This window comes from Balaenoptera borealis (assembly GCF_965194805.1).
Source record: "Balaenoptera borealis genome assembly, chromosome: 20".
Lineage (NCBI taxonomy): Eukaryota > Metazoa > Chordata > Mammalia > Artiodactyla > Balaenopteridae > Balaenoptera > Balaenoptera borealis.
Window position 1 is genome coordinate 24,495,167 of NC_138879.1, and position 24,333 is coordinate 24,519,499.

Consider the following 24,333-nt stretch of genomic DNA (forward strand, 5'->3'; position numbering starts at 1 on the left):
GCTGTTGAGGCAAAGCGATGGCCTTAGTAGCACAGTTTACAGAGTAGGCAGTAGTTGCTGGGAGACGCTGCTGAGCAGATTGCGGTGAGATGGACTGAGAGAGGAGATGATCCCAGCTGCCATGAGTTTTCACATGCATTCCAGCCTCCAGCGCTAGCCTACGCTTCTCCTTCCACCCCCTCACGTATCTCAGAAGAAAGAGGCAGTTGAAGAGTTTGCAAGAGATATTAGTAGAACCGGTGGCAACCTGAATGTGGCTGCTTTTACCTCCTTCTCACCACCCACCTGTGAGTGCAGTATCTTCCCGGAGGAGGAGAAACAGGCATCAACACCTTAGCCTTTGTCACCCTTCCTCTGTAGTCTCCGCCACCTTTCCAGGGACAACAAGCTTGTGTGGAACGCAGCTTTGATGAGCAGACCTAGTTATCTATAGGTTTGGCTTGGAGCCCTGGGAAGGGAGGAGTGTTCGTGCATCTGCTCCGCTCAGGGCGCTGTGGGCTTCTCCTCTCTTTTCAGTATCTGCAGCAGCCTTTTCTGAGTCTCTGTCTGCCAACACCCTGATAGGCATTTGGAAGTAGACCAGCTGCTTGGTTTCCACTGTCAGAGCCAGCTCCACCTCGAGGCTTTGGGGTATGGGCCTGAGGATATGCTCTCTGCCCTTTTGCTGAAGAAGGAATAGTGGGGACACATCTCTGGAGGGTCTCCCTTGTGGTGCTGGCCTCAGGGAAGGGAGTCCGGCAGTTGTCTCACCCTGGCTGTGTCGCACGGCCGGGTAAAGGCCCTGATCGGTGGGCAGCTGGGAGAAGGAAGAGGCAGGAAGGCTGGGCACCCCCGTGGACCCTCCCCTGCAGCTGTGGCGCAGGGCAGCCTGCTCCCACCGGCCCGCTCAGACTGCCATCGCCGAGCTCTTCGTAACAGCTGTTGGGTGGTGAGTTGTTGGGCTTTTTCCCTCTCATCCTCCCCCTTTTCTGTTTGTAACAACCTCTCGGGGGAGGTCAGCGGATCTGCTGGAGGAGACAGTTCCCAGGCCCTCATGGTTTTGGCAGCTTGTGCAAAGAAGTTAGAGAGGAACTGGTTCCACCAGAGCCTTCCCCCTTGGGCCCCTCCCTTGGAATGGAAGTAGGGATACTGGTGGGGGGGGAGGGACTGTGTCCTCCTCTGCCTCGTGCTTAGAGCCAACCACTTCCTCCCGCTGGTAGGGGCTCAGGAAGTGGGTCTACAACTCCCCCTGCCTCCATCCTGGGTCCTCTGTCCTCTGTGCAGTGGGGGAGGGAGGATGGCGGACTGAGAGTCACGTTCTCACAGGGGCAGAGCAGGGCCCAGGAGAAGGAGCTGTGATAAAGCCAAGAGGGGTCAGGAGTCAGGGCTGAGTTCAGAATTCTGGCTCCCTCCTTTGCGAAAACATCCCCTCCCTATGTATTCAGGAGGACTTTGGGGACCCTAACCCTCGGTGGACAGGGAAAAATCACGGAACAAGCTTGAGGTACTGCACTGCACAGAAGTCTTCTGCTTCGGTTCAGGATGGCGCATGGGGCATCTCTGTTGAGCTTTTTCCTGTTTTACCCATTAATGATTCCTTAATGGAGTCCCGTCTGGTAACTTGTTTTCATTAGGCTGCCAGGAAGCTGGGCCCGTGCTGGGCACATAGACGGGGAGGGAATCGAGGAGGCCAGTGTTTCCCTGAGCCTCCAAAAAGTGCTCTTTTGGAGCTGGTCGGGATAGGGGGGGACAGTTCTGGTCCTCGCTGCTGGGGAGGAGCACTTGGAATAGTTGGGGCTGTAATCCGTGTGTAAAAGTCATAAGAGAGTAAAGAGCAGGTTGGCCTTATTGGCTCATCAGGGAAGGTTTCCTGGAGGATGTGGACTGGGAAAGAGGCAGTGCAGGTGGAGAAGCCTGCAAGAATAAAAGGGGCTGGCAGTGTCCAGGAGGTTGATGAGCAGATGAGAGAAGACTTCAGAGAGCCAGCACCTCTGTCTGGGGAATGGTGTGTCTGCTTCCCCGGAGGCAGCCTGAGAAGCTGCTCTGGCTCACTGGGTTTCTCTCCCTGCAGACTCCCCTGTCCTGGCAAGAGCTTGAAGGCGAGCGGGCCAGCTTGAGTACACACAAGCGCTCAGCGTCCTGGGGCAGCACAGACCACCGAAAAGAGGTAACTGCCCCCTTTGACTCTCTGGCCTGGGAAACTGCCTCTCGTCTACCCCCCAGCACAATGGACACATCCGCTCCAAAGTGGACCCACATTTCCAGTCTCACCTGCCTCGACCTAGCCTTTTCCTAATGAGATGGCGCCTTCATAGCTGCCTCCCAGCCTCCTGGTGGCCTGGCTTCATGAGCCCAGACCCTCCTGCAGGCAGGGGCTTGGCCCTCCAGCAGCCTAGCTCAGGGTGGGGGTGGCCATTGTTCTCACTTCACTTTGAGGTTGGATCCAGATAAGCGTTTCAGAGACTGGAGAAAGAGAGCGAGTTTCTGGGAGTTGGAAGCCCCCAACCTCATTTACTACTTAACTACTCATCCAGCCTTATTTTTAAAAGAAGAGATAAATAATGATGTGTCCTCAAACACTTCTTCCTGGCCCTCCCTCCCTCTGATGAGGGCCACGGGGTTGAGGGTGAGAAGAGAAAGCCACAGACTGGATCCCAGGGCTGCCGACCCAGCTCTGCTTGGCACGCTGTGGGGAGCCCCCAGGAGGGCCAACTCGCCAGGGGTCACCCTCTACAGGGCAGTAGCTTCTGCCCTCTTGGCTGCGAGAACAGAGAGAGAATATGGAGTATTTAAGGCCAGTGGGAAATACAAAGTATTTACAGTTTGTAATTATCAGAGTATTTACACTAAGGACCAGTAGGGTCCAGAATTACAGATGCGACTGGGACAATGTTTAAAATTGTTGATGACGCTCCATAATTGTTACAGGACGTGAAGTTGGGACAGAAGCTGATATTCCTTCTGGAGAGGCTGCTCCTTGCTCAGTGCAGTCTACTTCAAAACGGGGGGGGAATCCTTCCATCCTTCTTGGTCCCAGGGCCTTTGAGATAGCTGTGAATGTATTTTGAGGAGTGGATTCGAAAACATCATTTTCCATTTCTATTAATAGAGTAGTATTCCATGCCTTTGGAATCTGCGAAAGACAAAAATGGTTTCAGTGTTGTATATTTTTAATTTTTTGGAACGTGAGCCATCTGTGGAATACATGGTAATTCAAAAAATCCAATAATCTGGTTACTGTGGTGTCCAGCTTGCCTGATGAGCCTGTCCTCACAGTTTTGAACACCACTGAGGTATTTTGAGATGGAAGATTAACTTCCGTCTTCCTTTTACGTATTTTCATGGGCTTCTGGCAAGAGCCACACCTGGGAGGGAGGACCCAGTGCGCTTTTGCTTTGCTTCACCTGCCTGTCCTCTCTCCCTCTCCCTGCCGCCAGATTACCAAGTTGAAGCAACAGCTGCAGAGGACAAAGCTTAGCCGCAGTGGGAAAGAGAAGGAGCGGGGCTCCCCCCTCCAAGGGGACCATGCTGTGCGGGGAGCACTGAGGGTACGTCCCTTCCCCAGCCCTCACCCCTCTGTCATCCTCTGTGGTGGGGCCCCTGGGGTGGGCGGGTCCTCTGAGCCCTCCTGCACTGCAGGGCCTGTGGCCACGTGGGTGCCGGGTGAAGTTTTGGTGCAACTTTGGAAAGGGTTTCTTGCTGTGCTGCATGTCTCTGTCCTCCATCCCCACCCCCTGCACAATTGAGGCCATGATGCAGACTCTAAAAGCACACTCTGGGCCCCTCAAAGCTCTGCCTTCTGGAGAAAACCCCACTGAATGGACCTATTGCAATTGGTAACTGTCCCCGAATTCTCCTCTACTCACTTGGTTTTGCTGTGTAGACATGACTGTTACCCCCCTGGTCAGAACTGATAACTGCACGGGGCTTGGTGGGGTTCAGTGATGGCTTCATTTACCTCCTCCTCAGGCGTCCCCTCCCAGCTTCCCCTCAGGGTCCCCTGTCCTGCGACTGAGCCCCTGCCTGCACCGGAGCCTGGAAGGGCTCAACCAAGAGCTGGAGGAGGTGTTTGTGAAAGAGCAGGGTGAGGAGGAGCTGCTGCGGGTGAGTGGGGGCTGCACCCCGGATGCACAGATAGGCAGCGTCTTGCTGAGTCTGGACACAGGGAGTTGGGACTCGTGCTGTCCGGGGGCTCACAGGCTGTGCACATGTCAACAGAGCAACATGCCAAAACCGCCCCATGGGAGGAACACAAATTGAGTTTATTAGACTCAGATGGACTTGACCACAGGAACAGCAGAGCTGGGTGGGTGAAGTTGGGGAAGACGTTGGGGCATTGAGTGGAAAGAGAAGGAGCAGGGGTCAGCAGGGAGGAAGGCACCTGGCTGGGAGGAAGGGACTAGGCATCACTCTTCAGCCAAAGCCCCAGCTCAGTGTTCCTGGCATACTCATCACTGTCACCGTCACCCAGCTGTGCCTCAGTTCAGGTGGCCCCAGTACTAGAGTTACTGCTTCCCTTCCCTCCATCTCTACCTGCTGACGTGCGTTCATCCTTCATGCCCAGTTGCCTTTGTGCAGCCTTCTCCCCCACTCCACTCCCAGGCAGAGTTATTTGCTCCCTTTTCTGCAGTCTCAGGCACATTTTTATACTGACACAGGACAATTGGGGAATGCCAGTTGGGCAACATTAATATAATTCTAATGGGCACACTCCTCAGTTTATGATTTACTTGCTGGTTGATTTTTAATGTGCGTATATGTAGGATTTTACACGTGCACACAGACTGGTGAGCTGTGGACACAAGTACCATTGAATGTTAAAAAACATGAGGGGGGGGGGGTGTATTTAATACATGATAATAATCTGCACGTTCGTCCTGCAACGGCCTGTAGCTGTTACAGTGTCCTGGTGGTTTGCCCGCTCTTGTGCCCCCATGTGTTATTCACCTTTGTGTTCCCAGAGCCTGACACACAGGAGGCCCCTGCCCTCGTGAGGCTTACAGCCTTGTGGGGGCAACACCTTGATGAAACCATAAAATAAATATGTAGTCATAAAGTTCTATCTATGAGGGGAAAGAATGAAGCGCTCTGGGAGAAGCAGGAGGAGGTGTCTCTTGGATTGGGGGTTGTTGGGAAAGTCAGTGACGTGAGGAAATGGTGTCCTGCTGTCACTGTGTGTTGTGAATAGAGGACAAGGACAATGGCAAGGGGATGACCCTAAGGGTCACCGCAGCCCTGCCAGCCTGCAGAGACAGGCCTGACCCCCACTCTTCCTCGGCAGATCCTTGAAATCCCTGATGGGCACCGTGCCCCAGCTCCCCCCCAGAGCGGCAGCTGTGATCATCCCCTCCTCCTCCTGGATCCTGGAAACCTTGCCAGCTCTCCCTCCATGCCCCTGGCATCCCCCCAGCCTTCTGGTCAGACTAGCCTTGAGGAACACCAGGGTGCAGCCGAGGAGCTGACGTCCATCCCCAGTGACAAAGGTAAGCTGGGGAGGCCCAGGCTGCGGGGCCCACATGGAGTATGGGGTCATCTCCATGCCCTTTTCCAACTCTCATCAATTTCTGGCCAGGCATTTTTTTACTTACTAACCAACTAGAATATCTTTGGGAGTCTTCTATATTCCATACGTTATAGTGGTCCTTGATACAGATTCTAATTTGTAATTTATATGAAGTTTCTGCACTTACAATTTTATTTAATCCTCACTGTAATCCAAAGAAGCAATCCCTCCCACCCCCAGTTTTTGGCTGAGGTTCAGCATGCCATCGTGGAGAGCCCATGAGCCCGTTCAGGTGTCCACTGTACCCATTACCAGCAATATATCTCAAGGCGGGTGTGAACGCTGTAAATAAAAGAATGTGGTCTTTTGCCCAGGGTCACACAGTTTGACCCAAATCGAAACCCAAGCTTTCTGATTCCAAATCTCCACTTTCTATTCTGCCGTGGCTGCGTCACTGCGAGGACAAGATAAGAGTCCCTCCTCCCCGTCATAATGATCCTGACATTCTAAAGCACTGTTGCCTGCATCACCTAACTTGATCCTCACAGCAACCCCATGAGGTAGGCTGGTCAAAGGCATGATCTAACAATACAGAGGTAAACAGAGCATACAAAATAAAGAATAAATGTGAGATAAATACAGATAAAGTCAATATTTGCAACCTAGGCAAAGTACATTTGCTGTGTGGAAAGTGAGAGGAATCTTATCCCACAAGTTGGGTTGAGTAAAGATTGCTTGTCTGAGTCAGTACAAGAGCTCTTCCTGGAAGAAGGGATAGATTTTCAAGACCATGGAAAGGAAGAAGCTGTGGTATGCTGGCAGGCAGGGCGGTGCAGTCTTGGAAGAAGGCAGAGATAGAGATGTTAGGATTCCTTCAAGTCTGAGACTTGGAGTTCCAGTCGCAGTCTGCCTCCGGGGAATATGGAATTGGTATTAGACCCAACTTTTCCCTCAGTTCAACTGTAATTTTTTATCCTGTATAACAAGGTCTGTATTTTTTTTTTTCCCCTTACAATTCTGGTTTTATTTTCTTTTTTTTTAAATTTTATTTTATTTATCATCATTATTTTATTGGGCCTCTTTTTATGGTATCTAATTTTTTTTATTGGAGTATAATTGCTTTACAATGTTGTGTTAGTTTCTGCTGTACAGCAAAGTGAATCAGCCACACATATACAAGGTTTGTTTTCTTGTAAGGCTGCCTCAAAGATGTTTTAAGGTAGAGTGTAGACAAACAACCTGGATTAACATAACCACTGCCACCCACCATACCATATCTCCCAGTCCTGCCCCTTTACACCAAGGCCTGAGTCCGGGAAAGCGGAGACCTTCCTTTAGCACCATGGGACTCAGCCTTACTCTGTTTGCAGCTTCCCCTCCAGGCCACCCAGCCTTCCTTGAAGAGGGCAGCCCATCTCCAGTCCTTGCCTTTGCCGCCTCCCCTCGACCCAATCACAGCTACGTCTTCAAACGGGAACCCCCGGAAGGCTGTGAGAGAGTGCGAGTGTTTGAAGAGGCCACGTGAGTACCTCAGCGGGTCGGTGGGGGTCAGGATGTGCGAGGGAGGAATAGGGATGCGGGCTGAGCCCTGTGGCATCCCACCTGATAGGCCTCTCTTTAGTCTGACTCCCTCTTGTCCTGGAGACATTGTCAGCTGTAGATGATCAGTATTGCAGTCTTTCCATGACCAAACTTGTTGACATTACCTCCTCTGAGCACCTAAGTCTTTGCTTATCATGATCTCCATAGAAACCTGCTCTCTGCCCACATGCCAGCCACAAGCGCAGCAGGAGCTGGAAAGGAAAAAGATCTGAAACCTAAATCCTTTGTTTCTTCTATTTTTTTCCATCCCCGGGGAAGGTGTGAGATTTTGCTAGACCATAATCAGAGAGAGAACATACTAGTAATTCTCTTCAGGCAGAGCTTAGAAGCGCCTCATGCCCACCGGTGTGGCAGGGGGAGCCTAAAAAGCTTTCTGATTGCTTCTGAGTCAAATCTTCACCCTGCAGCTGCAGTGGTTCAAGTGTCATGAACTCCCAGACAGAAATTTCCAGTCCTTGCAAGTAAGGACTATGGAATATTCCCAAACCAGACTGGACAATTCAGAAGTCATTCGTAAGTTGATTTTTTTACTACAGTTCCCTCCCATTAGCAGAGAGAATCAAGAGCCAAAACTTTCCAAATGCCCCACAGTCCCCCTTAGCAGGAGCTAAGAAGAGAGTTCATCATATTCCCACTGCCACTGTAATATTCATCAGGGCCGATTCACATTGGAAGCTGTGGATTCGATGGCAGTGAGGAAGTTTAGTTATGGTGTGTGAGTGGAGATTTAGCTAGGACAGGGTGTGGGGCCTTGATGGCTCCATCTGTATATCAGATAAGGGAGAGGACAACCCATGGTAGTAGCAGGAGGTACATATATGACCCAGAGTGGGAATTATGGAGAAAACCAGGGTCACTGAGGGTTTGCTCCCATCATCACTGTTGCCTGGCATCTCTCCAAGAACCCTCGATCCTCTGGGGTCATGTGGGGGGAAGAGGCCAGATCTCGTAGCTTAAGCAGAGTCTGGGCTCTTGTACCCTTCCCCAGTCCACAGTATAGTTGAGTAATTACAACCTGGAATTGGTTGTGGCAATTAGGCTGTTGCTTGTCTTTATTCTTTTGTAGGCTCATAAGGCCAGAAGAGGTTTAAAGTCATCTCATCCAGCTTCCTGCCCCTATGTTAACCCTTTGAGAGAGGTAGTGATCCATCAGTTACTTTCTTAGATATCCTGGGATAGAAATTCTCAGCTCATTGGTGTCTCTTCATTGTATGAACTTTCCTACTGGGAAGTTCTTGTGTTTAGTGGTTCCTCTGCCACATTTTCCTCTTCCTGGCTGTCCATCGTGTAAGATTCCCAGGGAGGGAATCAAGCCGTTCAGGGTCACACTGGTTGCCCTCACGTCGTTCGAGTGTTACTTGGTCTCCCCTGGGTCACCCTCCTCATGCATGCATGCGCACACTGAGAGCATTCCCTCTCCTGCCCATCCCCCACCTCTTCCTAAAGTGGGATTCTTTTTTTTTTTTTTTTTTTAATGAGGAGTCTTTTTTTTTTTTTTTTTTAATTGATTGATTGATTGATTGCTATGTTGGGTCTTCGTTTCTGTGCTAGGGCTTTCTCTAGTTGCGGCAAGCGGGGGCCACTCTTCATCACGGTGCGCGGGCCTCTCACTATCGTGGCTTCTCTTGTTGCGGAGCACAGGCTCCAGACGCGCAGGCTCAGTAGTTGTGGCTCACGGGCCTAGTTACTCCGCGGCATGTGGGATCCTCCCAGACCAGGGCTCGAACCCGTGTCCCCTGCATTAGCAGGCAGATTCTCAACCACTGCGCCACCAGGGAAGCCCCTAAAGTGGGATTCTTTTAAGCCCTTCTCAGTCAGTGGGCACCTTGCCGCTGCGGAGTCCTCTGGGACCCCAGGCTTCCAAACACACCCTGCACACGGGCCTTCGCTTCCCTCTACCTCTCCTCCCATCTCTCACGCTGGGCCAACATCTGCCCTCCTCTGCGTGCCTCGCTCTTCTTCCTGCATTTGGAATGATTAGAATTCTACAATTAAAATAGTAATCAATTTGTCAAGCTGTACACTAAGTGCATTCTTCTGTATGTATACATTACACTTCAAGAAAAAGTTAGGCGATGGGAAGCATTGGTGCAGAGCTTGACTATCTTCCCACACTTTTGTCTTCTTGCCCAGAATCCTCATAACCAGCAGCTTCTCAGGGCTCTTCACCCTTGAAGCATGGCCAGACATTCTTCTTCCTTTTTTATCATAAGGATTCCTTGCTCTAGAGCTCTCTGACCTGAGCTCTTTTAATCCTTTCATTTCCCCTACATTATCAGAAGGGTAGGGATTCTTTCCCCGTTAGAGGTGAGGCAGGTTAGGCCAAGAGCACATGGTGAATCAGAACCTAGATCTCCTGATAAGGTCTAGCTGCTGTCCTTTCCTCCCAGCAAGGGTTTTGAAAATCACACCTTTCAAATCTGCTCAAGAATTAGATTCTTGAGGTCAGTAGATTTCAATGGGGGATACTTTTCCCCCCAGGGGACATCTGGCAATGGTTGTCGCAACTTGGGGTGGGGCGCTACTGGCGTGTGGTGGGTAGGGGCCAGGGATGCTGCTAAACATCCTACGGTGCACACGCTAGCCCCCACAACCAAGAATGACCCAGCCCCAAATGCCAGTAGTGCTGAGGCTGAGAAGCCCTGCTTTAGGCTATAAAAAGTCACTCTGCTTGGATCTCTGCTTTCAGGCAAGTGGTCTGCCCCTAAAACACTGTTCACTGATGAAACCTCTCAAATTAAAAGATCTCTCGGTCTCCTCTTCTAGAATCACACTGTGAGGAAGTTCTCCTTCCCGTCTAGCTTTAATCCCTCCTGTTGGGATTAAAGTAGATTTCTAAATCTGCTTTAGATTAGATCTAAATCTAAAGTAAAATCTAAAGTAGATTTCCTGTTGTTTAGCCATATTTCTAAAACATGGAGAGCTGAGGGGCCTACTGAGCACTGGTTGTTGCTCAGTAGCCTGTCGTTTTTTTGGTCAAGTTACCAACATGTTTGAACAGAGACCTAGCTCCCTTGCTCCCCTGACGCTGTGACACCTCTCATCCCTTCTCACTGGCTGTTTGTGTGCATGCACACACGTATGTCTGTGTTTCTCTCTCCGTCCTCCAGGTCCCCAGGTCCTGACCTGGCCTTCCTGACTTCCTGTCCTGACAAGAACAAAGTCCATTTCAACCCGACCGGCTCGGCCTTCTGCCCCGTCAGCTTGATGAAGCCCCTCTTCCCCAGCATGGGCTTCATCTTCCGTAACTGCCCCTCAAGCCCGGGGTCCCCCCTTCCCCCAGCCAGCCCCAGGCCACCGCCTCGGAAGGATCCAGAGGCCCCCAAGGCCTCCTCGCTGCCATTCGAGCCTTGGCAGCGCCCCCCACCGTCAGAAGAGCCCGTGCTTTTCCAGAGCTCCCTGGTGGTCTGAGGGCCCCACCCCCACTTCACCATGGAGACCAGTGCCTTGGTGGCAGGCCCCTCCCGAGCTCCCCTGAGATGGGGGATGAAGGAGCCCTTCCCTCCTGGCCTTTGAGCACTTTCATTTATTGTGTCAAAGCCCTGGGTCCTCTTTCCGATGGACCCCTGCCCCTTCGAATGTGAGGGGACCTGCCTTCTCCACTAGCAGCTGGGCAGCTCACAAGTCACACCCGTGTTCTTGTCACCTCTCTCACTTGGTGGAAAACTCACCCAGAAGGTCTTGGGTCCCCCACACCTGGGTGTGAGTCCAAAGGACTGTGTACGGGGCCCTTGTCTTTATCATGGAGCAAGCTGGCCATGATTAAAGGAGAGGGGACACCACAGATTTCCTTACCTCTCCTCCCCAGACACAGACGAGGAGACCCGAATAGATTCCCCCATCCTCTCAGTCCCATCCCCATACCTCCCTCTCATTGGAGGAGCTGACCAAAGCAGCCCGAAAGGGCCATAACACTTGACCAATCCAGCTGCTGGCAGAGGGGGAACCAAGCGTTTTCCTAAGTGGCATTTTCATCTCGCTTTCACCCTAAGATTGTCTTAAGCAGCAGCCCAGCCTGCCCAGCCCCAGGTGGGTAGTAGGGGAGAGGGAGAGCTGGCATTCCTCCGGGTGGCAAGTGGTGACTCTCCACCCTCCACCTGCCCCAGGACTGGGTTGGATTAGAAAAATGCCTATTTTTCTTGTATCGATGTAGAAACTCTATTTTCTCCCAAAGACACTATTTTTGCAGCTGTTTGAAGTTTGTATATTTTCCATACTGCAGAGCTTACACAAAATCGAAGAAGAATGTTAATGTTCAAGTTTTATTATCCTGTGTTTAGAAGTTGTGTTTTTTTGTTTGTTTTTTGTTTTTTGCAGATCTTGGTGTTAATAGACCAAATAAATAAGTATTCCCAGCAGCTTGAGGTTCTGTTAAATATTTTTGGGGGGAGGGAACGGGATGGAGATTGAGGGTATCATATTAATCACTTCATCCTTGTCTTTTAAGAGCAGCCTTTACTTAACACATAATGTTGGGTGGATGGATCCAGAGTCTGTGTCCTCAGGACAGCAGGCTTGCATTCTCTACTTGGACATAGAAACAGTGGGGCCAGGGAGAGTCTGTCCAGAATGAAGAGTGTGGTGGAGGTGGGGTGAAGGAGTCAGAGGGGAAGTCATCCTTTCTTGGGTGAGTCTGGAAAAATACCCTAAGGGAGAGCGGATTTTAGCAGGGACATAAGGGTGACCAAGGGGAGACAGTTTGACATTGTGGGTGCTCCTTGCACCAGCAAGGAAAACAAGATGAGGGAATGGCATTCAGATCGAATCTCTGGGCACAGTTTTGGGGAAGCTTTAGCTCCTTGTGGGTGTTCTTTTCACATCAGTGAGTACCCACAACACAGAGGGTAGAAGAAACTGTTCCTCAGCTTTATAGTGCCCCCCCTGTAAGAGCTCTTAGGCTTTTGGGGAAAATGAGAATAACCATCTGAATATTCTGATAGTGCTTTGCAATTTACAAAGCATTTTCACAAAAGACACATTACCCCCACTGTATGGGTAAAAAGTTGACTACTCCAAGGGCAGTCATAATAACTACAGTTATATCTATCTATCTCATAAAACCTCAAAACAAACTCTTAAGCCAGGCTATCCCAACTACCATGTATTGGCTAGGTAAGCATCAGATACACTGTAAAATGCTTTACATAAAATGTCATTGAAATATCACAAACCATCTGATGTGATAAATCCCACTGTACTAATGAGGGAAGGACAAAAAAAAAAATTGATAAACTTTGCCCCCAAAACACAGGTACAAAGCGGGGAAGCTAGGACTGGGAACCAGATCTTTTGAATCCAATGCCTGTGCTTCTAACCACAGTACTCTACCGCTTGTTATTATATTTCCATTAATTTCTGATGAGGAAACTTGACTCAGAGGTCAAGTGAATTGTTTGAAGTCCCAGCTGGTAAAGAGGTAGAGCTGGGACTGGAACCCCAGCTCCGTGCCCTGGAATCGTCGGCTAACACAGTAAAGTAAGCCACTGGGCAAGAGAGCAAATGCGTGGGGGTCCCCCTCCCCAACTTATATAAAGGACACAGGGGGTTGCAGACAGACCCTATCTTCTACTTCTTACCCCTCCCCTGAAAGATGTTTGGCCTACCCCCAAAGTCTTAGTGAGTCAGGCCCGGAGGGATGGGTGTGGTGCTGCCCCGAGTTTCCTTCCTTTGCCTGAGGCTGTGCCAAAGGAGCAGGCTGCTAGAAGGGGAGAAGGAGCCTCTACCCAAAGAGCAACCCAGAGTCCAGTGATTACGGTGGGGCTTGAGGCCGGTAGTGGCAAGCCCTGGGGTCAGTCCGGCCCTAGCTCTTGGTGTCAGCAGGTGGAGGTCCGACACTGGGATGAGAGAGGGGCTCCAACAAGGAGCTCATCAATGCAGGAGGGTTTGCTCCCTTGTTGGTGAGTTGTAAGACCCTGAAGAAAATCCACTTCGGCAAGCTTCCATTTCCACCTGGAGGATGTGAGGAAATAAGATTAGAGTTGAGAAAGAGTAATGACTAATAAATACCTTAAACTTGCACAGCACACTTTACAGTTTATAAGACCGTTTCACCAACCTCAGCTCAATTGATCCTCAGAACAGTCAAGAGGCGACAAGGTGGCTATTATTAGTAATAATATAGACTAGGAAAACTGTAGCTCGGAATTTAGGTGACATGCGTAGGCTACCCTGCCTTTAAGTGACAGAACTGAAACAAGAGCCCTGCCGCCCTTGGGAGCCTAGTGATGTGCCCTAGGAGGAGGACGGCTCCCCAAAAGCCAGGCCTTGAGCAACGCTCTTCTGGTAGAGGGGTTAGAGTCGGGGACGCTGGGCAGCAGCTAGGGGGCGCTAAGGCTGCATTGCGATTTACGGGCGTTAGGACCCAGCAGAAGCCTGACAGCCGACCGGGAAAAAGACTCTCCGATTTGCCGGGCCGGCGCACTCCTCCTTCCCGCCCACCTGTCTGCCTTTGCACAGCGCAGCCAATTGGTTACCTCCACATCCTTATACGTCATCATTCCACGTCCGCCTACCTCCTAGGCCAGCCGTCGAGCTCCGGGTCTCAGTTGTCCTCGGAGGTGCCTGGTCGGAAAGTCTCGAGGGTAAGGCGTTACCATCGGGATAGCGGGCTCCCCTGGCCATCAGGGACGAGGCCAAGGCCCCAGGGTGGGTGTCCTTTCCTTGGAAGCGGGTTCAGGGTTCTGAAGAGTTTCACCTCGGCGGTTCTGAGCTGGCAGTTCTGGCGGTGGCTGCTGAGGCCCTGCTCAGCGGCGGTCGCATGCAGCTCCTATGAGGCCCCTGTCGCCGGTCGGCGATGTCCGGCTGGACTTGTCGCCGCCGCTGCTGCCGGCTGTGAGCGGGTCTCCGGTCGGGTCGTCCGGGCGTCTCATGGCCGCTAGCAGCTCCCTGGTGCCCGACCGGCTGCGCCTGCCGCTCTGCTTCCTCGGCGTCTTTGTCTGCTATTTCTACTATGGGATCCTGCAGGAAAAGATGTGAGCGGATCCCCGGGGTCGGAACGCAGACCTCCGCCCCCCTGCCCAGTCCACCTTGTCTCCCCAGCCTGTGGTCAGTTTCGCGGTCCTCCCGCCCCTGGCCCCAGTGTTCCCTTTTGCACCCCCACGCCGCCCCGCCCTCCCGGCATCCTGACCGCCTTTGCCGCTGAACCTTCCTAGGTTTCCAAAACGCGAAAGTTGGTCTCTGGATTCTCGGGAGCTGGTTATTTTTCTTCCCTTGGTTGCTGTTTTTTCCTGTTGGTTCTAAGGAGCTAGGTTTTACAGGCTTAGGTTTCCATGACCTGTGCCGGCCCCTTTTTGGAACTCCCAGATGCTTGCAGGTAGTGGATTCCTTTGCTCTCGGCCCTGCTGCTGTAGCCCAAATCCCTTCTTCTGCCCGGGGTACCTCGTTTCACCAACTAATTTTTCACGTTTCCTCTAGCTCCATCCTGTACGGATATTTTTTTCCTTCGGCTACGGGATCAGCAGCCTGGAATGTCTAGTTTCTAGATCCAATAAAATCAGCTCCTGATGTCAATGAGCCCGGTGATCCTTACCAAACTCTCCCTACGTCTAGAGAGGCAAGAAAATTTCAAAGCGTTCAGTGGCTGTGGATTAGTAGATGGCACTGAGGGAAGTATACTAATTCCTCCCCTCTTTCTCATGCATTTCATTCTTAGAACAAGAGGAAAGTATGGGGAGGGAGCCAAGCAGGAGACGTTCACTTTTGCCTTAACTTTGGTCTTCATCCAGTGCGTGATCAATGCTTTGTTTGCCAAGATCTGTGAGTACTTAGATAGTAATCTGTTGTGTGTCCCCTCCCCTTTGTATCCTAGGCATTAGATCTAACTCTCAACACCCTCAGCCCCTTTAGTGCTTGCAACAGCCTCTCTGTTCGATTAATAAAACTAGTGGCTTTGGCAAAGGGTGAAACCCCATTTCCTTAGATTAAATCAACTTCTCAGTCAGAAACGTGCAGGGAATGGGTCTTCTGTGTTCCAGATCCCCATGAGAATACTTAAAGCTTTTTCTTTTGTCCTTCTGATTTTCCTTTATGTGTCAGCTTCAAGCATGTTTTGAGCATTCTCTCTTTGTTCCCTGGGGGCTAACAGCAGGGCTAACTAGTCCCTTGAACTGAATGGACACCCCACCCCTACCCCTGCCCTCCATGAGGTCTTGTGTTAGGGTTAGGTGGGATTGGAGAATTGGAGAATCTTCAGAGATTTCCCAGTCTAAGAGGACAGAAATAGTTTGTGCTGCTCATCTTATTTGACAGGCAAATTCCTTTCATGTGGCTTCGACTTGCTCAGTGGTCCATCCTAGGCCCACCAGCTTTCTCTTGTATGTTTCTTTTGTCTTCTCTCAGTGATCCAGTTTTTTGACACAGCCAGGGTGGATCGTACTCGGAGCTGGCTCTATGCTGCCTGTTCTGTCTCCTATCTGGGTGCCATGGTCTCCAGCAACTCAGCACTACAGTTTGTCAACTACCCAACTCAGGTGAAACCTTAGGGTGGAATGAGGGTTGGCTCAGAAGTTGCTTGAAAAGGATGAAAGATTCTTCCCTCTGGTCTGTGACTTAAATAAAAAGAGAGTGTGTTTGGGAAGTTAAGAGTGTGAAGAACCATAGATCTGAGGTTTAGTGGTGGTGGGCTGGCCGTGGTAGGGCTGCTTTCTGAGGCTGCAGTCTCTGGTGCAGGCCCCACACTTAACTCATCTTATCGTAGCACCTAGTACAGTACCTGGCACATCAAAGACGCTCAGAAATTATTTTTGCTGAATTTAATTTCAGGTCCTTGGTAAATCGTGCAAGCCCATCCCAGGTAAGCAGAAGAAGATGGTCGCCATCTTCCTTCCTCACTCTTCCTGCAGTGAGCTTGATCCTCCTCTGCTAGAGCTCTATTCCTCTGGGCTTTGTCATCTCACCATAGCTATCTCTAGGGTTCCCTCCATTCCTTCCTCCTGCCCATCCTTTATCACTTCCTGTGGTGTTGGGTGTTCATTAGCTGGTAATCCTCACTGTGAGCCAGAGGCTGACCTAACCTGCTTCACATAGTCAATCGTTTTGGTGTCCCATGTGTTTATGTTGTCATTAGACACCCTATATCCCATTTGATCATCAGTTTCCTTTTCCTCAACCTGTCACTCTTCCCTACTGCCCCTCCCCTGCCCTGTTCCTTCCTGGAACTTTCACCTTTGTTCTCTACCTCTTCCCTTCCTTATACTCTTTGCTCAACCTTGTTGCTCAGTCGTCTCTGTCTAGGTGCCAGCATTGCACCCTACTTTTGTCCTCTGTCGGCTTTCCTTCTCAGACATTCTTTTTTTCCCATGAGTCTTTGGCTCCTAGGAGGAGAGTGTTGGGCTTGTCAATGCCTATGGGTGCCTGAATTTTCCACTCTGTTTCTTCCCTGTAGTCATGCTCCTTGGAGTGACCCTTTTGAAGAAGAAGTACCCAATGGCCAAGTACCTGTGTGTGTTGCTAATTGTGGCTGGAGTGGCCCTTTTCATGTACAAACCCAAGAAAGTAGTCGGGATAGAAGAACACACAGTTGGCTATGGAGAGCTGCTCCTGGTATGCAATCCTGTTGGGAAAGGAAGCCTTTTCCAGTAATCTTAACAAAGGAGTATCCCCAGCTATGCAGGCAGAAGGCCAGTTATATGTTTTGAGGGAGGTTGTGATGTTTCTTGCCCCACATTTCTGGTCTTTGTCTGTGGCTGCAAAGCCCTTGGCTCTCCTAAGGCCATAGTGGGGAGCCTAAAATATTTCACTATAGGTCAGCTCTCCTTCTGGGGAAGGGATGACTCTGAGGCCTGTGTCTAAATGCTGGTGTGAGGTTCCAGAGACCTGAGAGCAAAGAGGAAAGGAATAGTGTGTCTCTCACTGTGGCTTTCCAAGGAACGTGGAAGCCAGGGTTAAAAATAATACTACAGGGCTTCCCTGGTGGCGCAGTGGTTAAGAATCCGCCTGCCAATGCAGGAGACACGGGTTCGAGCCCTGGTCCGGGAATATCCCACATACTGCGGAGCAGCTAAGCCCGTGCGCAAACTACTGAGGCTGCGCTCTAGAGCACATGAGCCACAACTACTGAAGCCCACGCGCCTAGTGCCCGTGCTCTGCAACAAGAGAAGCCACCGCAATGAGAAGCCCGCACACCGCAACAAAGAGTAGCCCCTGCTCACCGCAACTAGAGAAAGCCTGTGCGCAGCAATGAAGACCCAACGCAGCCATAAATTAATTAATTAATTAATTAATTAAAAAAATACTATAGTAGCTATTACTTACTAGGTGTTAGGCACTGTTCCAAGTGTTCTACATGTAAACTAATTAATTTTTACAACAATAACCTCATAACTTAGATAGCATTATCTCCATTTTACAGGTGAAGAAACTGAGGCAAAGAAAAGTTAAATCACTTGCCCATGGTCACATGGCTGTTAATTGGAAGAGTTAGTGGCTTACATTGCCCGGGATTCTAATCCAGGCAGTGTGACCGCAGAATCCAGTCTCTGGAGCACTATACTCCAAGCCAGGAGGCTAACGTGCTGGGACTAGATTTCCTCTCTCCAGCTTTAGTGGGAGAATGAGTGTGGCTCACCATGGGTCGTTCTAGGCCCCTGCACGCCAGACTTCACGGCATTGCGTTGGGAAGTGGTAGGCTTCCTGCCCTGCTCTGATCACACTACATCTATGTGGCTCAGATCGCCTGTCATTCTGGTGCCTGAGGGGAGGAGGGAACTCACATGGTCTCTCCCCACCCTCCGCCTGTGGATGAATGGCAGCATTTTGTTCTGAGGACTCTGTCTTAAGGCAGTGGCTTTCTGAGGGGTCTGAGAAAGGTGAGAGCTCTGTGTCCTGCGTTAGGGAGGGTCCCGGTGGCCTTCTCACTGCAGGCTGTACTCTTTCTTTCCCAGCTCTTGTCTCTCACCCTGGATGGACTGACCGGCGTTTCCCAGGACCACATGCGGGCTCACTACCAAACGGGCTCGAACCACATGATGCTGAACATCAACCTTTGGTCGACATTGCTGCTGGGAGCTGGTAAGGAGCAGTTCTGCTGTTCTTTCTACGTATCAGCAGAGGGCAGACTGCCCTCAGTCCACATAATCTCTAGCTCTGGTGCCAGCTGCTAACTTCGCCCATCGGTTCTCAGATGCCTTTATGTCCAAGCCCCTGAGAAGCCTTCTTGGAGAAACCTTCACCAGTTGGCTCTGCTTGCTACTTGTTACTGGCACAATCAGGGGTAGACCTGTGCCAGGTATCATGGGAGGACACACAGTAGTAAAATGCTGGGGTGCCCTGGGAACTCGCCCTCTTCTGAGGGAGATGAGACATTGGTATGTGGTGAATACTGAATATTGTTCAAACACGGATGATGTATTTGCTTTTAAATCAGTGCTTCCTAACTTTTTTCAAATCTGGGCACACACAGGGAGTATTTTTCATACAACACACTAGGGTTAACAGAGGAGGCTACTGATGGCTGGAATCGACCAGTGCTTGGGGCTGCCTTGAGCTAGAGATGTGTGGGTCAGTATCTTCACAGCATCTGAGGTTTGCTGCTTTCAATCACTTTGGCAGAAGTAACTCATTAACTTCCAAGTATTTCCCAGAAGAGTCTTTAGTTAGTTTCTCTAACCAGAAAAATAGGAGATGCCTGATGGGACAATACAAACTCACTCCATATGTTTTTCCATGCCCTCCTTCAGAGTGCTTTAGCAGGCCTCTGCAGGTGTGTGAATATGGGCACACAAGATGCACCGTTCATCTTTTGACGTTTCTTCCTAGGAATCCTGTTCACTGGGGAGCTCTGGGAGTTCTTGAGCTTTGCCGAAAGGTACCCTACCATCATCTATAACATCCTGCTCTTTGGCCTGACTAGTGCCCTGGGCCAGGTGAGTGCCTTGATGGAGGGTGGCTTGGATTCCCCAAAAGAGACTGGCCTGGCTGCGAGAAGAGGGGTGGCAAGATTAGCCGTGATGTCCTGTTACAGACTTTAGACCTCTTGGCAGATAGATAGCTAAGAACCAGCCTGACCTAGTCTTTCCCTGTCTTTCTCTAGAGCTTCATCTTCATGACAGTGGTATATTTTGGTCCCCTGACCTGCTCCATCATCACCACAACTCGAAAGTTCTTCACCATTTTGGCCTCTGTGATCCTCTTCGCCAACCCCATCAGCCCCATGCAGTGGGTGGGCACTGTGCTTGTGTTCTTGGGTAAGTCCCATCCAGAGAGGGTAGCTCTGGACCACACAAAGGGACAGTGACAGAGCTTTATTCTTTTCCCTTAATATTTACTTGTATATTTGTGAAATTTATTAGCTTATTTTAGAGAAAATTTTTTATAGGAGAAAAGGAAGCGTTACCTCTACTCCAGCTTTCCTAAGGAACATTTCATTTGAGTGATTTTGCTTTCCCCAGATACTGAGCAGGGTAAAATTATTATACTTATTCCCTACTCATTTATGCTGCTGTGGGTAAGCTGAGAGACGTAGCTTAGAAGTTTAATTCTTAAATTTCTTTCAGTCTTGCTATATATATATATATATATATATATATTTTTTTTTTTTTTTTGGCCGCACCACACGCGGCATGCGGGATCTTAGTTCCCCAAGCAGGGATCGAACCTGTGCCCCCTGCAGTGGAAGCGCGGAGTCTTAACCTCTGGACTGCCAGGGAAGTCCCTGCTATATTTCATATATACATGTCATTACCAGTATCTTGGTGATTTTTTTTCATTTGATACCAATCTCTTTTCTCTGAGGAGCTTTTATAAAACCAATGTTTGAAAACTAGTTTTATTTAAAGTTCCAATTTTGGAGAACCAAGGCTCACCCCCACCCCGCTACCCCCAAATCATTTGTAGGCTTCATTTCTCCCCACAAAGTTAAGCCCGTGTTCTCTCTCTCTATAGGTCTTGGTCTCGATGCCAAGTTTGGGAAAGGAGCCAAGAAGACATCCCACTAGGAAGAGAGAGACTACCTCCACTCCAAGAATATTTTAAGTTATTTTCTCGAACAGTGACATCTTTTGGGAAAATGGACGCAATAGAGATAAAGGACTAGGTTTCAGTCTGGGTATTTTTTGTTGCTGTTGTTATTTTTTTTTTAAGGAAGCAAAATCACATACTCTAAAAAAAGCACTTGGATTTTAACAAGACAGAGTTGGCTGTTTCTGTTTTTGATGGCCAGGAGCACAGCCTCGCACAAGTAAAGAAAGAAAGAGAGAGGGAAGAGGCAGAGCTTGGTGCTCATGGCCCAAGCTGCTCCCTCGTGGGTGTGGTTAACCTGGCTGGGTGGCCAGTTCCCCCAAGAGCTGTTGTGCTTGTGGCTTCTGTTCCCACAGGCCAAGGTCTAAATATGCCAGGACAGGTAACTGTCTGTCAGACCCAGAGAATGTAAAAATCACTTTCTCTCTTAAAGCTCTGGTGGGCAAATATTTCTTAAAAAACTACAGATATATTCTCTCCTTGAGAATCTTGTCTCGAGGTTGAGATAAAATGAGCCCAGAGCCTCAGAGTCTGCTGCGTGTTCACATTTCCCCACTGCCTCCCAAAGCTCAGCCAAAGTCCAGAGCGGAGACTCAGTGTGTATGTCATGAACAGCTTTGGAAGGTCTGATTCCCTTTCTCCACCTCCGCGTCTGTTCTTGGTCCTCTCAGTCCCCTCCTGGGAAAGCTGGATTAATCCCTCCTATTCCCCTGCCCCCTTCAGCGGCTAAAACATTGCAGTCCTCTGCCATCCTGGCTGTGCCCCGGTGTCCCCATGCCAGCTCCTGCCTGTTGAAAGGGATGCTGGTGGAAGGCACGGTGGCTGAGTCCTGGCGTAGAGCCGCCGCTGTCAAATTTTCTGTGTGGCAGTGGGAGGAGAAGGCGGAGCATGGAGCAGAGCCACCTGCCCACTGCTGCCTTCAGAGTTGGAAATCGAAATCCTCCGTGGACCAAACTTTACACATGAAAGTGCATTTCCACCAGCTGCAACTTTCACTCCATCTGTTCAGCAGCCCCAGCCCCTTGGCTCTCCAGATGGGAGCCCAGCCTCCTTCCTGCGCGGCTGCCTTCCCACCCCCCGCCCAGCCTTTCAAGACCTGCCTCACTTGCACTCGTCTCACTCTCTAGGGGCCCGAGTGTCACTGCAGCTCTGCCCCGAAAGGCCCCCTCTCATCTTGAACTCCTCCTTGAGAGAAGAGGTTTTAAATACAACTGGCTGAACTTCCTTCTTTTCTCCACCCCTTTGTTTTCTCTGTTTCTCATCCTGAAAGTTGCATCAATTAGCTCCTTCCCTACTGGACTGATAGTTCTTCCAAACTGTCTTCTGTGGATTGGTTAGGTGGTGAGACCATGTTACCAGGGCCAGGGGCCTATAAGCAGTCCTCACCTGGGCCTGTTGTTTTAACAAGAGACATTTTCCCAGCTATCAGGCCAGTCCCCTCCACCTCTACCCCCCGCCAGCTCCAACCAGGGGTCTCAGGCATGCCTCATACCAGTCACCAAGAGCAAGGAGGATTTCCAACAGCTCAGCATGGCTCTCACCTGATACTACAGCAAGCCTGTCCTATCCTTGGTGAGCCAGGAGCCCAGTTCTGGTATATTCATTCAGTCCTGTGTCTATTCATCTAACCCTTCCTTCTGTGTGACATGTCCTGTGAACACGCTGGGAGTTCAAAGTTGAGTAGGACCAGTACTTACCCTCTAGGGTGTTCACAGTCTAATAGGGAGACGGGTAGATAAATCATCGCATCTCAGAAATGCAGGGCTAACAACGAAGGAAGGTGTCTGGGCAAGGTGAGGCTTGAGCTGGAGAGAGCACGTAAAGATGAAAGGAAGTGGAAAGGCAGCTTTACTTGGCTCTACCGCCAAGTGGGAAATGGGGTTTTAAACTGCTTGACTTCTCCCCGTGCTCCTGCTTCAACTCAGTTCAAGTGAGAGCACAGGAGCAGGTGAGTGGCTCTACAGTGAGGTGTCATTTCAGCTCAACTGCAAGATATTTAAAAATGTCGTGTGAGCTGCCAGCTCGTTCGGGGTGGCGTACTCACCTACAGGATCACAGGAACTGAGAGTGCCAAGTCAGACTCGGCGTTGGTAACACTCTGCTAGGTTATAATGGTACCGATAAACGTGAAATACCAGGCAAGTTCAAACAGAAGTATTGTTGATCGCTAACCCTGGGCAGCCTGATGTCTCAGGTTTCTAAGCATCAAAGGACTTTCATCTGCAGTTAATTCTCAGCTATGTGTAGAGGGGAGGGCACCAGCACACACATTTCCCCAAGCACTGTGTTTTCCTTTTGGGGTGTACTGTACTTAATGTCTATTTTGGTCAAACTATCTGGCTTACTTCCTTAGGTGTTTGTGCTCAGGTTCATGGTAGAGTGGTTTTTCCATTTCCTGTACACCTCTTAGCCTAGGGCAGGGGGAGTGACGCAAAAATGTGATTTGGGGTAAAACCATAGGGAAGGCTATTCTGCAATTAATCAATATAAGGAAGAAAAATTATATGTTGTTTTTCAAAGGACTTAAAGGGGCAGGAATTAAACATTCACTGTGGGTAATCTCTAAAGTGAGTTCTTTAGGATTGGGTGATGTGTTTTCTCACAGCCCTGTAACACCCCTGTGAAGAGGACTGAGCAGGCATCTGCACCTTTTATAAATGGAAAAACAAGTTAGGGAAGGGGGCAACTTGCAGTAGGTCCCTGGGTATGTCCCAGAGAGATTAACTAGAACTCAAGGTTCCCCGAGTTCTAGTTGCATCTTGGACCTATGCCCTTGGAGGGGGGAGAAGCCAACCTCCTCAGGAGGCCCATTGCCTCTGCCATCTGGTCCCACTTGTCGGTGGAACAGTTTGCACACTTTCTGAGTGGTGCCGGTCACTCTCCCCAGATGTCCTGGCAGAGAAATTGTCCTGGGTCTCTGCGGGATCATTCAGCCCTTCCCACTGAAAACACACCAGCTGTCTTTAGGAACAGCAATCTCGTATTTATTGAGCTCCTCCTTTCCCAAAGCTCTTTTAGTTCATGGCATTTTATCCTTACAACACTCCTGGGGAGAGCTTAGGCCAAAAACAAGTCTCCCCATATTCGGAATAGGGAGCCCAAAGTCCACCGAAGTGCATCAGCTGAAGGTCACGCGACTCCGTGGCAGGGCAGGGCCCAGAGTGAGCCTCCGCTTAGCACATGTCAGAGGTCAGCAAGCTAAGCCTGAGCCAGTGGTTTCCAGCTGTTTGGATTTCCTGATCCAGTAGAATTTTCAAATAATTTGAGGGGCTGATATAAGTATGCTGGCTTTTTATATTTTCAAGTAAGGACTCTAAAAAAAAAATCTAATATCATTATGGCTTACAAAAGGACACTTTAAGTCCAAAAATTTTAGGAAAGGCTATCCACCTCAGAATAAAGAATCCTTCTTCCAAAGAAATGATAGCTGGAAATCATATCACTATATAGGTAATAAGAAAAATTGATTAATTGCAGAAAATGTTCAACATAAAATGTCATCCTATGGTAATACATTGTAAGCATATCACTATGATTGTTGGCTTGAAACACCTTGGTCAATTTGGGGCTTGTATTCCATGATTCAGTCTCCTGAAGCTGAATGTCGCATAAGCATGCTGACAAAGATGGAAGCAACATGCAATGAGGTTTTACATCATTTCGAACATTCTGAGAGAGTCTAAAACAACATCTGCCTGACCTTCTGCCTTCCCTCTGCAGGGTCAAGAGGAGAGCAGGCTGTGGGGCCAGAAGGCTTTCCTCTAAGGGCTGCGGGAGGGAGACAGACTCGGCACCTCTGCTCCAAGATCTGCTCCCAGGATGTTCAGGCCGAGGCTTTCATCACCCAGCTCAGAGCACCCAGAATTTATCCTGGAAGAACCTCCCCCTACTGGTGAAAGCTAATTCCTGACAGGCACAGTCCTCAGACTGGGGACCAGGGTGCTATGCCTGCCATGGCAAGAAGGCTGGAAAGGAGAACAAAGAGGGTCTTGGAACGGGGAGCGATTTCATCCAGTGCCTTCCACTCGGCTGAGGCGCAAGTCTACAAGGGCTGGTGGGTTTTCTGTCCAGATATGCCCGACTCGTTGTTATTTCTGGGAGAGGTGGAAGAGGGAAGAGGTTCAAGGCATCCTCCGAGGGAGGGGACAGAATATTTCTTCCTGCCCACTTCTGTGTTTTGTCATGGTGTGTGGGTGGCCAGAGCTAGCAGAAGCATCATGTTTCAGCTTAGGGGCTGACTAGACACCATTTCTTCCTACTCAGGACCCTGGAACTGCCACATTCAGACCATAGCC

The 24,333-nt window shown here is 50.0% G+C and overlaps 2 protein-coding genes across 7 annotated transcripts in view; both read left to right on the forward strand.

Annotated features, from left to right (window-relative positions):
- The window catches only part of FAM117A (family with sequence similarity 117 member A), a 45,332-nt gene extending 33,890 nt beyond the window's left edge, over window positions 1–11,442 (forward strand). The window contains exons 3-8 of the mRNA XM_082373166.1: window positions 2,051–2,146; window positions 3,417–3,527; window positions 3,949–4,083; window positions 5,261–5,462; window positions 6,853–7,003; window positions 10,195–11,442. Of these exons, the coding sequence (XP_082229292.1) occupies window positions 2,051–2,146; window positions 3,417–3,527; window positions 3,949–4,083; window positions 5,261–5,462; window positions 6,853–7,003; window positions 10,195–10,495 (996 nt within the window). The 3' untranslated portion in view covers window positions 10,496–11,442. The remainder of the gene's footprint in view (window positions 1–2,050; window positions 2,147–3,416; window positions 3,528–3,948; window positions 4,084–5,260; window positions 5,463–6,852; window positions 7,004–10,194) is intronic.
- Window positions 11,443–13,576: 2,134 nt separating this feature from the next.
- On the forward strand, window positions 13,577–20,208 carry SLC35B1 (solute carrier family 35 member B1). 6 transcript variants are annotated; one of them, XM_082373190.1, is made up of 10 exons: window positions 13,647–13,665; window positions 14,498–14,636; window positions 14,736–14,839; window positions 15,422–15,552; window positions 15,845–15,875; window positions 16,467–16,624; window positions 17,965–18,091; window positions 18,839–18,945; window positions 19,113–19,266; window positions 19,964–20,208. In XM_082373190.1, the coding sequence occupies exons 2-10, from the start codon at window positions 14,587–14,589 to the stop codon at window positions 20,014–20,016; spliced, it is 915 nt and encodes a 304-aa protein (XP_082229316.1). In that variant the 5' UTR covers window positions 13,647–13,665; window positions 14,498–14,586; the 3' UTR covers window positions 20,017–20,208. The 6 variants fall into 6 exon arrangements, with proteins under 6 accessions (XP_082229317.1, XP_082229316.1, XP_082229314.1 ...); XM_082373189.1 differs by lacking the exon at window positions 13,647–13,665 and adding an exon at window positions 13,918–14,055; XM_082373191.1 differs by lacking the exon at window positions 14,498–14,636 and having other exon boundaries at window positions 13,577–13,665.
- Window positions 20,209–24,333: the final 4,125 nt, after the last annotated feature.